At 43.2% G+C, this 18,873-nt stretch overlaps 1 protein-coding gene across 1 annotated transcript in view; it reads left to right on the top strand.

Annotated features, from left to right (window-relative positions):
- Nucleotides 1-18,873, top strand: part of LOC126335797 (kelch-like protein 10) — a 193,469-nt gene that overhangs the window by 27,942 nt on the left and 146,654 nt on the right. Inside the window, exon 3 of the mRNA XM_049999261.1 lies at nt 7,842-8,076. Within this exon, the coding sequence (XP_049855218.1) occupies nt 7,842-8,076 (235 nt within the window). The remainder of the gene's footprint in view (nt 1-7,841; nt 8,077-18,873) is intronic.

Here is an 18,873-nt window from a genome sequence, read left to right as displayed (position 1 = left end):
ACTCGTCCGACCAGGCAACATGTTTCCAGTCATCAACAGTGCAATGTTGGTGTTGACGCACCCAGGTGAGGGGTAAAGCTTTGTGTCGTACAGTCACCAAGGGTACATGTGTGGGCCTTCGACGCCGAAAGCCCATATCGATGACGTTTCTTGGAATGGTTCGCAGGCTGACACTTGTTGATGGCCCAGAATTGAAATCTACAGCGGTTAGAGGTTTGCAGAATGGTTGCACTTGTGTCACGTGAAACGATTCTCTTCAGTCGTCGTTGGTCTCGTTCTTGCATGATCTTTTTCCACCGCAGCGATTTCGGAGATTTGATGTTTTACCGGATTCCTGAGATTCACGGTACACTCGTGAAACTGTCTTACGGGAAAATCAGCACTTCATCGCTACCTCGGACATGTTGTGTCTTAAATCTTGGTAACCTGCCACTGTCTATCAACTGCGACAGGATTTGTTGTGTTATATAGGTGTTGCCGACCGTAGCGTCGTGTACTGCCTGTTTGCATATCTCTGTATTTGAATAGGCCTATACCAGTTTCTTTGGCACTTCACTGTGTACACATCTCGACGTTTTTGCATCAAAACTGCAACCCGCTTTGAACTAATGAAACAACTACGGTTATTTCAGGCAGGACAGTCCAAGAACTCACATTGCCAATGCATCTATCTTAGTATTACGTGGTGTTTTTGGAGACAGTAACTACTCTATATCATCAACAGTATCTGCACACCTCTATGTGACGCGGAACTGTCTGCTAGGATCCACAAGAGGCCAATCCGCCAGTGTAAAAGGAGGAGCGGTAAATGGTGGTATCAGTAGAGAGGCAGTAACAGCAGAATAGTTCGGCTCAGTCGAGTTCTGTGGCTTCAAACACGTTATCTGAGTAAGAAATACATCAGGGACCATTCAACCCCTCTAAAGTTACCCAATTCGACTGTTTGTTACGTGATTATGAAGGGGAAACGCGAAATAACAACAACAACTAAATCAAGACCAGGCAAACCTCATGTATTGTTGGACAGGGATCATCGAGCATTGCGGAAGGTGGTTACAAAAAAAATCGCGTGAAATCTGGGAAGAGAATCGCTCGTGAATTCCAAAGTCCTACCAGCAGCGCATCTACCACAATGACACATAACAAGTGATTTGGAGTGATGCTGCACTCTATACCTTGTGCCCATCCGATTTTGCGACTTCCTGGAGAACGTCACCCCCCATCAAGAGCTGTGCCAACAGTGAAGTGCAGAGCAGATGGGGTTGAGGTATGGTGGTGCTTATTGCGGTCAAGGTGTGGTACTCTTATTGTGTGTAAGAGAATTCTAAATGCGGAAGCATATGAATACATTGTACAGCGTTGTTTTGTGCGTACAGTAGAAGAACAGTTCAGAGACGATGATTGTTTGTATCAGCATAATAATCGTGAAGCCAAGTCTGTGAGGCAATGGTTTGTGCACAACGACAGTTCTGAAAAGGCCTGATCCGGCCAGAGTCCCGACCTCAACCCAATGGAATATCTGTACGATGCGTTAGAACGCCGATTTCGCTCCCTACCATAGCGTCCAACATCACTAGCTTCTCTGGTTTCGCCTGTTGAAGAAGAATAGGCTGCCACTCCTCCACGGATATTCAGACACCTCACTGGAAAAGTCCCCAGCTGAGTTCAAGCTTTGATAAAAGCGAAAGGTGGAGGTACCCTTTGTTACTGTCAACTAATACGCGCAGGACACTTTTGATTTGTTAACGTTCGGTGTCTCATTTTTTGAAGTATATTGCCAAAAGCCATTAAATATTTTATGAAATGAATAACACGCAGCTGTTCAAAAATGGTTCAAATGGCTCTAAGCACTATGGGACTTAACATCTGAGGTCATCAGTCCCCTAGACTTAGAACTACTTAAACCTAACTAACCTAAGGACAACACACACATCCATGCCCGAGGCAGGATTCGAACCTGCGACCGTAGCAGCAGCGCGGTTCCGAACTGAAGCGCCTAAAACCGTTCGGCCATAGCAGCTGGCCACGCAGCTGTCTACGTCTCCTTTATAAGCAGTACCAGTTTAGGTTAATAAACATCATCTCACTATGAAAGTTCATATATTATTTCCCTATCACACTATATCATATCAATATGTCAATGATATTAAAACAGCCCCCTCTGTACCGCTGAACATCAAATAACATGCTTATTGAATGTTTGTATGATGGGCCTGTATTGAGAACATTGTCATATTGGTGTGACACAACTGGATAAATCAATAATGAACTTTTGTACAGTGGTGATGGTTTTGAATCTCATCGGCTGAAGCCGATGCGCCACCTGAAGTTGTGCAAGGAAAGGCCGGAACTTATGCTGCGATCGGAGCTTGCCTCCACAGTGTTGGTTCCCGCTCAACACCGGACACAGCGCTTGCGCTATAAGTCATTAACCAGCACGTCCTCGATAAACCCGTCGTTATTTTAATAAAATTATCAGATGCCGCACTAGTAACATTGCACACGTATTCAGGAGAGTCGTGAATGAAATCCGCCTACTGTTATCCAAATTCTGGTTTTCCACAATTTCTCTAAACCGCTTACAGTAGCTTTTCTTTCCTTATTCCTTCTTTATATCAAGACATGTTTGGACGTTAATAAAGCGTACTACTGTACTTCCATTGTGATAAACAGCGCTTTATTGTTTTTTTATAAGTACACCTGGCAAAAATTAGTCACTCTTAGAAAGCAAAATATAAATATATGGCAATACTCCCTTTAACTCCTATGAAGGTCTCAATTCAGCGAAGCATTGGATTCGCAAATATCTTCACATATTCAATATGCAACTGAAGCCACTCCCCGATGATTAGATCCCTTAGATTTAGGAAATAGCGGGGATGTTGATGCCCTTACAAATGATGACAGACTTTTCTGTGCGGCTAAGAACGGATGATTGAGCGGGCCAGTGGAGCTGCCATAGGGTGCCTGAGTTTGTTTGAACCCAGAATGTAAGTGCTTACTTATGTGAATACTGGCATTTTCGTCGTGAAATATGGGAGTGTACACAACATAATCATAGTTGAGATCCAGAAGAAAGAGCCACGACTGATAACAGAGAATTTTGAATTAAACATCCTGACTCATGATCATCGTAACCTGAATGAGTGGGCCAGAGCGATTGTAACGTAGCTACCAAACATCGGAGAACCACTTCCGGCATGAGCTGCACCTCCACACAATTCCAGTTAAATGCCTCATTGAGCCGTCCACTATTGGACACCTTATGTAGTTTGAAAAGACACAAAATCACGACTCATCGGATCACACTGCAGCCGCAGATACTGTGTGGTTCTGTGTTGTTTGACAAGTGAAGAAGTGCAGCATTACGTGCCGCTGTGAGTAATAACTCTGACTCTAAATGATTGTGTGCAGTTCCCTCAGCAAAGTTAATCAAGACAGAGAAAATCCAACGGAGAGCAGCGCGCTTCGTTACAGGATCATTTAGTAATCGTGAAAGCGTTACGGATATAATAGATAAACTCCAGTGGAAGACTCTGCAAGAGAGACGCTCAGTAGCTCGGTACGGGCTTTTGTTGAAGACTCGAGAACATACCTCCACCGAGGAGTCAAATGGTTCTGGGCACTATGGGACTTAACATCTATGGTCATCAGTCCCCTAGAACTTAGAACTACTTAAACCTAACTAGCCTAAGGACAGCACACAACACCCAGCCATCACGAGGCAGAGAAAATCCCTGACCCCGCCGGGAATCGAACCCACCGAAGAGTCAAGCAGTATATTGCTCCCTCCTACTTATATCTCGCGAAAATACCATGAGGATAAAATCGGAGAGATCAGAGCCCACGCAGAGGCATAACGACAATCTTTCTTTCCACGAACAATACGAGACTGGAATAGAAGGGAGAACCGATAGAGGTACTTAAGTTACCCTCCACCACACACCGTCAGGTGGCTTACGTAGTATGGATGTAGATGTAGAAGATACTGGTTCAGACGGACGTGCGTTCACTATGAGCAACAATTCCTGTCGTGTAATAAAATCGATTGTCATTGAGGTGTGACGCTTATTTCCGGTCCTTGTCGTTTAGGATCGTTTTACGACCACTTTTCTTACGCCGAGTTGGATTTTTGCGGCTGATATACTACTCCCTGTACATAGGTGGACAGACTGTCGTCATACATGGACAAGTCGGCCATCTTCATTCACGTTGTTGTTTAGGACAGGTCTAAATTCGATAGCTGCTTCCTGTCACTGTGTCATTTCTAAATGTCGACCTATGTTAATGTGCTGTTTCAAAACAACCGATTGGCACATCACTTTATTGCGAATAGTTAGATCATGTGAAGAAGCTCACATGATAAGCTTACACTGAAATGACAAGTCATTGGATACACCTAATATCGTGTCTGACCTCCTTTTCCCCGGCGTTGTGTAGCAACTCGACGTGGCATGTATTCAAGAAGTTTGCTGGAAGTCCCCTGATGAAATATTGATGCATACTGCCTCTATAGCCTTCCATAATTGTAAAAGTGTTGGCTGTGGAGCATTTTGTGCACAAACTCACCTCCCGATTATGTCCCGTAAATGTTCGATGAGACTCATGTCGGTCGATCTGGGTGGCCAAACCATTAGCTCGAATTGTCCAGAATGTTCTTAAAACTAGTCACGAACAATTGTGCCCGGTGGCATGGCTCATTGTCGTCCATACAATTCCGTCATTGTTAGCGAACATGAAGTCCCCGATGCAAATGGACTCCAAATAGCCGAAAATATCCATGTTTAGTCAGCGATCAGTTCGATTGGGCCAGAGAATCCTGTCCAATCCATATAAACGCCGCCGACACCGTTATAGAGCCATTACCAGGTTGCACAGTGCCTTGTTGACAACTTGCGTCCATGGCTTCATGGGATCTGCGCCACACTCGAACCCTACCTTCAGTTTTACTACAGTACTGGCCATTAAAATTGCTACACTACGAAGATGACGCGCTACAGACGCGAAATTTAACTGACAGGAAGAATATGCTGTGATATGCAAATGATTAGCTTTTCAGAGCATCCACACAAGGTTGGCGCCGGTGGCGACATCTACAACGTGCTGGCATGAGCAAAGCTTCCAACCGATGTCTCATACACAAACAGCAGTTGACAGGCGTTGCCTGGTGAAACGTTTTTGTGATGCCTCGTGTAAGGAGGAGAAATGCGTACCATCACGTTTCCGACTTTGATAAAGGTCGGATTATAGCCTATTGCGATTGCGGTTTATCATATCGCGACATTGCTACTCGCGTTGGTCGAGATCCAATGGCTGTTGGCAGAATACAGAATCAGCGGGTTCAGGAGGGTAATTTGGAACGCCGTGCTGGATCCCAACGGCCTCGTATCACCAGCAGTCGAGATGACAAGTATCTTGTCCGCATTCTGTAACGGATCGTGCAGCCACGCCCCTTCCCTGGGTCAACAGACGGGGACGTTTGCGAGACAACAACCATCTGCACGAGCAGTTCGACTACGTTTGGAGCAGCATGGACTATCAGCCTGGAGACCATGACTGCGGTTACCCTTGACGCTGCATCACAGAGAGGAGCGCCTGCGATGGTGTACTCAACGACGAATTTGGGTGCACGAATGGCAAAACGTCATTTTTTCGGATGAATCCAGGTTCTGTTTACAGCATCATGATGGTCGCATCCGTGTTTGGTGACATCGCGTTGAACGCACATTGGAAATGTGTATCCATCATCGCCATACTGGCGTATCACCCGGAGTGATGGCATGGGGTGCCATTGGTTACAATTCTCGGTCACCTCTTCTTCGCATTGACGGCACTTTTAACAACGGACGTTACATTTCAGATGTGTTACGACCCGTGGCTGTACCCTTCATTCGATCCCTGCGAAACTCTACATTTCAGCAAGATAATGCACGACCGCAGGTCTTGTACGGGCCTTTCTGGATACAGAAAATGTTCGAATGCTGCCCTGGCCAGAACATTCTCCATATCTTTCACCAATTGAAAACGTCTGGTCAATGGTGGCCGAGCAACTGGCTCGTCACAATACGCCAGTCACTACTGTTGATGAGCTGTGGTATCGTGTTGAAGCTGCATGGGCAGCTGTACTTGTACACGCCATCCAAGCTCTGTTTGACTCAATGCCCAGGCGTATCAAGACCGTTATTACGGCCAGAGGTGGTTGTTCTGGGTACCGATTTCTCAGGATCTATGCACCCAAATTGCGTAAAAATTTAATCACATGTAAGTTCTAGTATAATACATCTGTCCAATGAATACCCGTGTATCATCTTCATTTCTTCTTGGTGAAGCAATTTTAATGGCGAGCAGTGTAACTGAAATCGAGACTCATCTGACCAGACCACGGTTTTCGAGTCAGCTGGGTCACGCTATGCTATGGTCACGAGCCCAGGTGAGGCGCTGCAGCTGATTTTGTGTGGGTAGCAAAGGCATTCGCGTCGGTCGTCGTCCACCATTGCCCATTAACGCCAGATTTCGACGCACCATCGTAAGGGATACGTTCTTTGAACGTCCCACATTGATTTCTCCGGTTATTTCACGCAGTACTGCACGTCTTGTAGGACTAACAACTCTATGAAAGCGCCGCTTCTCTCGGTAGTTGTGTGCAGACCGTCGGCCAATGCGTTGTTCGTAGTGAGAGGTAATGCCTGCAACTGGTATCCTTTGCACACTCTTGACACTGCGGATCTCGGATTATTGAATGCCCTAACGATTTCCGAAACTGGATGTCCCGTGCTCCAACTACCATTCCGCATTCAAAGTCTGTTAATTCCCGGCTTACTGCGTTAATCGTGTCAGACACCTTTCCAAATGAATCACCTGTGTATAAATGGCAGCTACGCCAATGTACTGTCTTGTTATACCTTGTATATGCGATACTACCGCCACCTGTGTGTATGCATATCGCTGTCCCATGAGTTTCCTCACCTCAATATATACTATCATTTGTTCACGGCGACCTGAACCAGATCTCGGTAGCCGTTCATCGGTAGAAGACGATCGAATTAGACTTGTTCTGACAATCTACATCTACATTCATATTCCGCAAGCCACCCAACTGTTCCAGTCGTGTATGGTTCGCGGGAAGAACGACTGCGGGAAAGCCCCCGTGCGCGCTCGAATCTCTCTAATTTTACATTTGTGATCTCCTCGGGAGGTCTAAGTAGGGTGAATATATTCGATACGTCATCCAGAAACGCAGCCTCTCGAAACCTGTACAGCAAGCTACACCGCGATGCAGAGCGCCTCTCTTGCAGAGTCTGCCACTTCAGTTTGCTAAACATCTCCTTAACGCTATCGCGCTTACCAAATAACCCTGTGACGAAACGCGCCGCTCTTCTTTGCGTCTTTTCTATCTCCTCCGTCAACCCGATCTGGTACGGATCCCACACTGATGAGCAACATTCAAGTATAGGTCGAACGAGTGTTTTGTAGGCCGCCACCTTTGTTGATGGACTACATTTTCTAAGGACAATACCGTACCCCTGTCTACTGCAGCCGTTACAAAGTGATTGTCGTGTCGCGTCCTGCCAAATCAGTAAGCACATATGCAGTGCCAACAACGAATTACGAAAGCGCAGTATGTTCGTCTTGCTCCTGCTACTCCGTCGGCAGTCAGTGTGCTGGGAGTCGGCAGGCGGAACTCACTAACTTCGCTTCCTACACTCCCCTGAGAATTCGTTCGGATTGCTGTCAATAAACTATAGTTCTACACACCCCGAAGTGCTTTAGCGTCCCGTGTGTTCTCCCAAGGGGGTGACTAATATTTTGTCCGGTAAGGCTGTAATTAATAAGTCACAAAGAGTCGAGTAAGAGCGGAGGGTGTAGAGAGCAGGCTGCCCAGGAGTGCCAGACGGAAGAGGTGGGCGGCCGGCTCCTGGACACGGAGGAGGGCCGCTCGATGAGCGTGCAGGCGATGCAGATGCTGTTCGACCTGTGCCAGAACCGGCAGCTGTGCGACGCCGTCATCCGCCTGGACGACGGGGGCGCCTTCTACGTGCACCGAAACCTGCTCTCCGCCTGCAGCTCCTACTTCAGGTACTGTCTCACTCGCACTTCCAGTTCCCTCTTCATATTTCATCCCTCTCAAGCTTTGTTACACCCTGTAATTCAATCTACACTTTTTTTTGCCTAAACCTGTATCCCGCAGTGGCGCAGGGTCGGCATAGTTAATCGGATTTGGGAAGGTTGATTTAAGGGGTGGCCGGATGCCCTTTCTGCCTCCACCCCGTACCCCCCTGGGACGGAATTAGTGTACGCCAACTGTCTGCGTCTAGTGTAAGCCATGGAATAGGGCGAATGTGTTCAGATGTCCGCGAGTCGTGTGACTGAGGCTTGACGTGGGGACCAACCCGGTATTAACCTAGAGGGATGCGGAAAACCGCCTAAAACCACATCCAGGCTGGCCGCAACTCCGGCCTCCGTCGTTAATCCGCCGGGCGGATTCGATCTGGGGCCCGCGCGCGAAGCGTCCAGGAAGCAGCGCATTAGCGCTCTCGGCTAACCTGTCGGATTTAATTCGATCTACACTGCTGGTAATCAAAATTGCCTCGCTAGAAAGGATAACAACGAAATCTGACTTACTGAGCGTTTACGGTTTAGTAGGAAGTATAAACGCTATTTTGTCGAAAGTCGACAATATGGCACCATGTGCTTACGCGATTCGTTAAGAAAAGTGACTGTTCTATATAGCTTTACTTGGTACTTTTGCAAATTGGATACTAATCAGCAGAACAACCTAGCAAGTGTTGAAACCGCATTTTGTCATGAGCAACACAAATGTGAAATTCAGATGTTAAGGGAATAAACTGCCTCAGACTAACACATATTTTCTGTATTCAAGACAAGTAAACTAATACTCATTACACAGCGTAACTGCAAAAGGAAGGACTATTTGAGAAACACTGACATATAATTCATCTTTTTATGGTCATATTAACTGATCAGATTACTACGTGTTTTCTGTGAGAGCATATCCATCATTGTACTATGTAGAATATATTTGAGACATGGGATCCCTGAATCTGTTATGATCTGAATAGTTGCAGCCAATTAATATTTAAATAACACAAAAGCCATTACATCCACTAATGCACTTCATAAGCACTTTCACTGTAACAATTCTTGTAATACTGACTCAGCATTTAATATGGGGACCCAGAAACGAGAAACTATTCTATCATTTAACTCAGAGTAGAACGAAACACTTCTGGCATGACACATTGAGGAAACAGTTTTAAACAGAAATGCATGAATATAAGCATTTATAGACTTTTGCAACAGGTATTCATTATGCTCGCTGTTAAACTGTACTGCAAATAATTATTATCAGAACTGTTTTATTCACTTACTTTTAAAACTGAAAATAGATTTTTAGTATGAATGACTTTTAAGTAAAATATATTATTATTTTCTTCGCATCTACACTTTTACGAAACTTTTAACTACTCACTTATGAAAATTTTGATGTGGAGTATTTCAGAAATAAGCTAACTGAACTCTTAAGAAGTTTACTACTTCACAAAAGTTAATGAGCAGTATCAAATCAATAAAATGGGAAACTCGCATATGTTGCATCACTAGGAACTGGATACTGTGCAGGTAAAATGAGTACGGATTGAGTCAAGGTTCTCGACATCAATTTGAACTAAAAACGATTATCATTTGCATGCAAAGCAAATAAAAGGTCCATGCAATATTGAATTTTTACTTGAGGTGCAAATGGTTGCGGTGGCGATCTTCTTTGGTTAAAGTAAAGGCGGCATAGATATTGATGACTCTTAATGATGGATAAGTGCTCTGAAAATTATCTTCTTGGTGATTCAGAGCCAATCAATAAATGTCATGAATAATTAGCCAGTAATCTACCACATCTGAGGTGTTATTACTCGAGTTTGCTGGTTTCCTAGCCTTCTTCAACAGACGAGATGTGAACAGTTTTGTTGCTAGCCTGCGACTGACAGTGACACAAAGCCAAACTGTGGTTCGACCGGCAAATCCACCTACTCTATTCCCGCCCTGAGGGTTTCGTAGCAGAGAGACCTCTCTTTAGGTTTTACGTAAGTACAAATCAATGTTGGCTGTGCCCTGCAAATACTATTTTAACGTTTCAGTATTTCTACAGGACACAGTTTTTAAAATTACGTGCATACTTTAATTACCGTAATATAAATTGACAGAAAATATGATGAGACATTTACACAGAGGTTGAATCAAAAAACATGTGGAAAAGATGCCACATTAAGCTTAAGCAGACAAAGAAATTACATGATATACAGTAGATATGGTCGATATCGAATATAAGTGCTACAAACAGTTGAGCACCCTCTGTATCGAGGTAGGTCAACACAGGGAGGGCAACATCGAAGTTGTGTTGTCCTGTTGAAAACGTGACAAACTTCGAAGATAGGTCATGCCTTAAAACGCTAGAAATGTAAGGTTACTTTCCACATTATCGTCTATGCGAATCAGAAGTGATAGTGTTGTGCATACTGTAACACGACAGTATCACTCTAGGTGCCGAGCTCGTATAACGAATGCAGCATGGCAACATTCGTTTTCCTCTAAGCCTCCCCACGGAGATACGTCTGTTATGATACTACGAGGGTCAGTCAAAAAGTAATGCCTCCTATTTTTTTTTTCTACGTTTAATTGTCAGGAAATTTAAATGCAATTACATAGGTTGAAAACCACAACATTGAGGATCATTTTGTCATTTTTCAATGTAATCTCCGCCCATCTCTACAGTTTTGGTCCATCTTTGAACAAGGGCATGTATCCCAGCACGGTAAAAATCACAGCTCTGCTTCCTAAGCCATTGACGCACGGATGTTTTGACGGCCTCCTCATCTTCAAAATGAATCCCACGATGAGCTTCTTTTAGTGGCCCGAACAGATGGAAGTCTGATGGTGCCAGGTCAGGGCTGTATGGGGGATGAGGCAAAACTTCCCATCCAATTTTGAAAATCTCGTCAGAGGTGTGACGACTGGTGTGTGGTCTTGCATTGTCATGCAAAAGAAGAACATCTGCCATTGATTTTGTTGGGCGAACTCGCTGAAGACGTGCTTTAAGTTTTTTGAGGGTTGTGACGTATTGAACAAAAAATCAACCAGAATCACACCCTCTGTATCCCAGAAAACTGTTGCCATAACTTTCCCTGCCGATCGCACAGTTTTGAATTTTTTCTTCCTCGGCGAGCTTGTGTGACGCCACTCCATTGACTGCCTCTTTGATTCGGGTTCAAAAAAATGCACCCATGTTTCGTCCCCGGTCACAATTTCTTTCAGAAACTCATCTCCCTCCAAACGGAAGCGCTGCAAGTGTTGGGAGGCTATTGTTTTCCTTGCCTCTTTATTCTATATTTCTATAAAACGTTCCATCTCCTATTTTACTACCTTAGGGGATTCCAAAAATACGGACACCCATTTTCTTTTAAATTCTAGCCGAAAAACCATATTCATATTTTCTTACATTTAGGCCTACTTTGAAAAACGCTTTCATAATGAAATAATTTCATAAAAACTTCATTCCGTTAGGTATTGAATTTCAGAAAACACTATAGTACGTATTTGTTTTTGTTTCTAGCCGAGAAGTTAAACAACGATTTTCGTAGATGTATTACGTCAATTGGAGGAGCAGGGGGGGGGGAGGGGGGGGGGGGAGGAAAAAGGAAACGAACTGCTAATATCAGCTCCATCGAGACATTATGCGGAATCAACGGCAATCAGCGAAAACGTGTGCCAGACTGGTACTCGAACCCAGGACCTCCTGTTTATGAACCAGTTGAGTTAATCGCTGACCCACGCAGACACAGTGGAAAAAGCAACTGCGCAGATGATCTCTCACGCTTCTTGGCCGACCCACATTTCAGTCTAGAGCCATCTCTCATCTGCAGTCCTCGTCCGTGTCATCCATGCTAGCTAATTTTGAATTCCGCTGGACTTCGAACTCGATTCCGCGTGTGCACTGATGGTTGTGGTTTCATAGCCCATTGAGGCGTATCAGTTACATGAGCTGCGTGGTGTCTGTTCTTTCGGACATGTCCAAAAGAACAGATAACATGAGGAAATTGCAGCTGTGATACATATACCTTTCCTTTCTCCCCCATCTACCTTCAGTTTACATAATATGTATCACAGCAGGGGATTCCAAGTTGTGTCTCTTCTTTCGGACATGGCGGAAAGAACGGACACCATGCACTCACATATAATTCATAAATGTAGCTTTATTAGTACTTTAATAATGATTTATTTTCAAAAAGCTTTTCACTCACTATTTCACCCCTTAGTGATAGAATTTCCAAAAATGCTGAAGCACGAATTTCTTTATTTCTGACTGCGAAACCAAATAAAAATTATCATAGTAAATTGTCATAATGACGACATATTTTCAGGAATCTTTTGTGCCCTAATTCACCCCCTTCAGGGTGGAATATCGAAAAATTCCTTCTTAAATGATGCCTATCAGTAATATCAACACTCACAAGTTTCAAGTTTCTATCCTTAGCGGTTTGGGCTGTGTGACAACGAGTCGGTCAGTCAGACAGTCACTTGGTCAGTTAGGACATTTGCTTTTATATATACAGAACGTAGACAGGGGTCGCGCTGAAATACTGATCACTCGCGTATCCAATCACGTGCTGCACATTCCTCCGGCTGTTCTCGGGGCGTCCGTGCGTCGCGCGGAATCTGCCTCGCGGCCACGGCCAGGGCCGACGCCCACTAGGCGACAGAGACTAGTTGCGCGGCGCTTATTGGCAACTTCTGCTTAGTTCTATTTATTTATACCGTATTATAACCAGTCTAACAAGGGTTAATAGCATCCTTTGGAGCCACGAGACAAGGTCAAACTTACCATGGCTAATGGTTCAAATGGCTCTGAGCACAAAGGGACGTAACTGCTGAGGTCATCAGTCCCCTAGATCTTAGAACTACTTAAACTTAACTAACCTAAGGACATCACACACATCCATGCCCGAGGCAGGATTCGAACCTGCGACCGAAGCGGTCGCGCGGTTCCGGACGTAGCGCCTATAACCGCTCGGCCACCCCGGCCGCCTTACCATTACTACAAAACTAATAATTAACGACCTGTAACTAAATCATGCAAGATTAAAAAATTCGACCACTGCTAATAGTCAAAACACCTTCTTCGTTCGGTTTCTAATAATTTCCGCCAGTACTTTCTGCAAAGAGAAAACAGGAAAACAGTTCATAGTCAACAAGGGAAAGTAATAATTTTTGATGTCATTATGGAAGAACTGCAACCGTACTTAATCCATAAACATTCTAAATATCGATGTGTGTCTCTACGTGAGTGTGTATGTATCTACAATCCATTTCTCCTCCTAAATGAATGGACCGATTTGAACAAAACTTGGTGCACACATCCCTTACTATCAGGCAGCAATTGCTGTCGCTGTAAGAATTACCTGCTTACCTGTCGCATCAAGCATGACGTTTAATCTTCTTATTTCTGTGCTAATAGGTCTATTTGCAATAAATTTCACGAGCATTATACATATATGCAGCTAAGTACACATACAAAATTATATCATAGCACTACACATACTTCAGGAAATATGGCGCCATAACGCTGAGATGCAGATGACGCAGATGACGAAGAAATTGAAGAAATGTATGATGAAATAAAAGAAATTATTCAGATAGTGAAGGGAGACGAAAATTTAATAGTCATGGGTGACTGGAATTCGAGTGTAGGAAAAGGGAGAGAAGGAAACATAGTAGGTGAATATGGATTGGGGCTAAAAAATGAAAGAGGAAACCGCCTAGTAGAATTCTGCACAGAGCACAACTTAATCATAGCTAACACTTGGTTTAAGAATCATGAAAGAAGGTTGTATACATTGAAGAATCCTGGAGATACTAAAAGGTATCAGATAGATTATATAATGGTAAGACAGAGATTTAGGAACCAGATTTTAAGTTGTAAGACATTTCCAGGGGCAGATGTGGACTCTGACCACAATCTATTTGTTATGACCTGTAGATTAAAACTGAAGAAACTGCAAAAATGTGGGAAATTAAGGAGATGGGACCTGGATAAACAGAAAGAAACAGAGGTTGTACAGAGTTTCAGGGAGAGCATAAGGGAACAATTGACAGGAATAGGGGAAAGAAATACAGTAGAAGAAGAATGGGTAGCTCTGAGGGATGAAGTAGTGAAGGCAGCGGAGGATCAAGTAGGTAAAAAGACGAGGGCTGCTAGAAATCCTTGGGTAACAGAAGAAATATTGAATTTAATTGATGAAAGGAGAAAATATAAAAATGCAGTAAATGAAGCAGGCAAAAAGGAATACAAACGTCTCAAAAATGAGATCGACAGGAAGTGCAAAATGGCTAAGCAGGGATGGCTAGAGGACAAATGTAAGGATGTAGAAGCTTATCTCACTAGGGGTAAGATAGATACTGCCTACAGGAAAATTAAAGAGACCTTTGGAGAGAAGAGAACCACGTGTGTGAATATCAAGAGCTCAGATAGCAACCCAGTTCTAAGCAAAGAAGGGAAGACAGAAAGGTGGAAGGAGTATATAGAAGGTTTATACAAGGGCGATGTACTTGAGGACAATATTATGGAAATGGAAGAGCATGTAGATGAAGACGAAATGGGAGATACGATACTGCATGAAGAGTTTGACAGAGCACTGAAAGACCTGAGTCGAAACAAGGCCCCCGGAGTAGACAACATTCCATTAGAACTACTGACGGCCTTGGGAGAGCTAGTCATGACAAAACTCTACCTTCTGGTGAGCAAGATGTATGAGGCAGGCGAAATACCCTCAGATTTCAGGAAGAATATAATAATTACGATCCCAAAGAAAGCAGGTGCTGACAGATGTGAAAATTACCGAAAAATCAGTTTAATAAGTCACAGCTGCAAAATACTAACGCGAATTCTTTACAGACGAATGGAAAAACTGATAGATGCGGACCTCGGGGAGGATCAGTTTGGATTCCGTAGAAATGTTGGAACACGTGAGGCAATACTGACCTTACAACTTATCTTAGAAGAAAGATTAAGAAAAGGCAAACCTACGTTTCTAGCATTTGTAGACTTAGAGAAAGCTTTTGACAATGTTGACTGGAATACTCTCTTTCAAATTCTGAAGGTGGCAGGGGTAAAATACAGGGAGCGTAAGGCTATTTACAATTTGTACAGAAACCAGATGGCAGTCATAAGAGTCGAGGGGCATGAAAGGGAAGCAGTGGTTGGGAAAGGAGTGAGACAGGGTTGTAGCCTATCCCCGATGTTATTAAATCTGTATATTGAGCAAGCAGTAAAGGAAACAAAAGAAAAATTTGGAGTAGGTATTAAAATTCATGGAGAAGAAGTAAAAACTTTGAGGTTCTCCGATGACATTGTAATTCTGTCAGAGACGGCAAAGGACTTGGAAGAGCAGTTGAACGGAATGGACAGTGTCTTGAAAGGAGGATATAAGATGAACATCAACAAAAGCAAAACGAGGATAATGGAATGTAGTCAAATTAAATCAGGTGATGCTGAGGGAATTAGATTAGGAAATGAGACACTTAAAGTAGTAAAGGAGTTTTGCTATTTAGGAAGTAAAATAACTGATGAAGGTCGAAGTAGAGAGGATATAAAATGTAGACTGGCAATGGCAAGGAAAGCGTTTCTGAAGAAGAGCAATTTGTTAACATCGAATATAGATTTATGTATCAGGAAGTCGTTTCTGAAAGTATTTGTTTGGAGTGTAGCCATGTATGGAAGTGAAACATGGACGATAACTAGTTTGGACAAGAAGAGAATAGAAGCTTTCGAAATGTGGTGCTACAGAAGAATACTGAAGATAAGGTGGATAGATCACGTAACTAATGAGGAGGTATTGAATAGGATTGGGGAGAAGAGATGTTTGTGGCACAACTTGACTAGAAGAAGGGATCGGTTGGTAGGACATGTTTTGAGGTATCAAGTGATCAGAAATTTAGCATTGGAGGGCAGCTTGGAGGGTAAAAATCGTAGAGGGAGACCAAGAGATGAATACACTAAGCAGATTCAGAAGGATGTAGGTTGCAGTAGGTACTGGGAGATGAAGAAGCTTGCACAGGATAGAGTAGCATGGAGAGCTGCATCAAACCTGTCTCAGGACTGAAGACAACAAAAACAACAACAACGCTGAGATACGTGGAAAAAAGTCGCGACATGAATGAAGTTTTGGTACATTTATTGTTTACTACTAAGACACTCCTATAGTCGAGTTAACTTAAGTAAATCCCTGACATTTGGCAACACTTTTGACACCTTCAACTACGAAGCGCAGATGGCTGTAGGCGAAAACAATAGCTGTCTATAGAGCTACGAACAGGCATTGCCGTAGACGCTTACAAAATCGGTTGTATACAAGAGAAGCAGCTGTATTTATACATTTGCACATTATGCATATTCCTTTGCACGACTGTTTCATAATTACAATGGTGTTCTCACAAATACATGTAAATGAAATTTTTTGATATGATGCCTTAAACACAGTTCAGTTTTTGTTTCCTTTTCTAACAGTAAATTGAGAAAATGAATACTCGGGCAGTGCCAAGTTTGTCAGCTAATATTTCAATAAAAAGCAGATCAGGTCGCAATAACATTCTTAATTAATTATAGTTACCTGTTTCGGTCTCTTAGACCACCTTCCGACCAAGGCTCTAGGTGACGTGAGGAGCCGCAGTGTAGCACTGACTGATGACTGTTATGAACTTCAGTCGTCTGAAGCAATGGTCTGTCGATGAACTCACAGACCGAAGCCGGTAACCATAAGTAATAATTAAAAAAATATTATTACGTCCTGGGCTGCAATAAGGCTCGGGAACTAAAGGGGGAAAGGGAAAAGGAGGGTAGATACATCTGCTCAACGCGTTTTGAAGTCTCGTTCGAGGAAACCTGTTGTTTTATGCGTATGATAGTAAGTAATACGAGTGTGTACACTACACTTATAGTCTCCTTGAAAACAAATGTGATTTTTTGGCTTCAATCAGGTAACACGAAGTCCGTCACTTCTAACGGACAGCACCACACCAGCTAATGAATGGCTCCACGCTCCGATATGAAGCCTTCTCCAATGGAATATAAGCATCCTTACTAAACTGAAACATTCTCTAGGATACCATAAAATGACTAAGCAGAATTTCATGTCAGTGGACAGAAATGCACACTCGAATTATTGTACGCTACCTGTATTGGAAAAACAATTGCACGTCTCTGGAAAGGTCTGCTTTCTGTCTGACTTGTTTGAAGTTTATTTACATCAGTTTCTAAGCAACATTTGCCGTTCGTGAGCACATTAGGAAACATAATCAACACAAACACATATTTTAAGGAGAAAAAGGCACACTTGCAAGATATCAGCCCCAGAAATTGATCCCGTGCGACAAGTTGGGCCATAATTCTGATAGTATAAAGTTACCACTTTCTGAAAGTACAGGTTTTAAACTTCGTTTGCACCGTTCGTTTGTTATGAGCTCCGCCCCTTTTCAGTTGCCTAATGCCCAAGCGTGGATTACTGATTACTATACACTGGAGTGAAGACCACAGCTCTGCTATTCGCGGGATGTTGAAGGCTTGGAGATTAAAGGAGGGGGGGGGGGGGGGGGGGGGAGGGGCATAGGAGAGGGTAGATACATCTGCTCAAATTGTTTTGAAATCTTGTTCGAGAAGACGTCTTGTTTTAAGCGAAAAAATATAAGTAATATGAGTACGAAATATGTCATTCTCACGTACATTTATGTTCAATATTATTTGAACAATATTCTCCTATTGATAATCAAAATGAATAAATCCAAGCAATTGAAGAATTGTGATGAAATGAAGTTAATGATTTTCGAATTGCAATTTAATAATTCCGGACACAATGAAGAATAGCGCACCTCCTGCAAATGTCATTCCAACTTTAACAATATCAGTTTTAAAATCGAAAGGAAATAACTCAGAGCAGCAATGTTAATAATTAAATAGTGCAACACTACAACTTTAATGACATACTCGTTCGTTTCATACATTTTCACTGCGCTTGTGAATCAGAAAATGACAGTGTTCGATGTTGCAGTTTCTGTGATATTCCGAATTACGATGAACAATTCCTTTGGGTATGCATGCATGTCTAAAGGAACAAGCACTGTGACAACTACAGCCGTTATGAACACATTAAATGTATTCGTAACTGCGAATATGGACAACGATTAGCTGAACAATGGAATGACGACATTGAAAATTTGTGCCGGACGGGGCCTCGAACCCGTATTCACCGCTTTTGGCTATCCGTTCACGACTCAGGGCTAGACAGAAACTTGCATATGTCGTAAACCACGTGTCTACGACCAGTACTCGTACGTCCATTAAGTACATTCCCGTACAGGTGAGACATTTTACTTGGAAACGTAATTCAAATAAGCATGCCTGTCCAAAGGGACATAGTGTCGTCATTGGGATTCATACAGGCACTGCAATGTCGTATTTATCCGCCGACACAGGGCAAGCGACATTCAAGTAAAATGTGTCACCTGTACAGAAATATACACAATGGATGTACGAGTACAGGTCGTAGACACATGGTTGACGACGTATGGAAATTGCGGTCTGGCCCTATGTCGTGGACGGATAGCCAAATGGTAAGGCTACCGCTCGCGATAAGCGGGAAATACGGGTTCGAGTCCCGGCACAAATTTTCAATGTCGTCATTCCGTTCTACAGTTGATGGTTATCCACAGTCACAATTGCGAATACATTTAATAAAGATGTTCAGAGCAAAGAAATCTCTGGCACCAGCTACAGGTTAGGAACCTTGTACTTTGACACAATGAACACAGCAT

The sequence above is a fragment of the Schistocerca gregaria genome, chromosome 2 (assembly GCF_023897955.1).
Source record: "Schistocerca gregaria isolate iqSchGreg1 chromosome 2, iqSchGreg1.2, whole genome shotgun sequence".
Classification (NCBI taxonomy): domain Eukaryota; kingdom Metazoa; phylum Arthropoda; class Insecta; order Orthoptera; family Acrididae; genus Schistocerca; species Schistocerca gregaria.
This window is presented reverse-complemented; position numbering and strand designations above follow the sequence as displayed.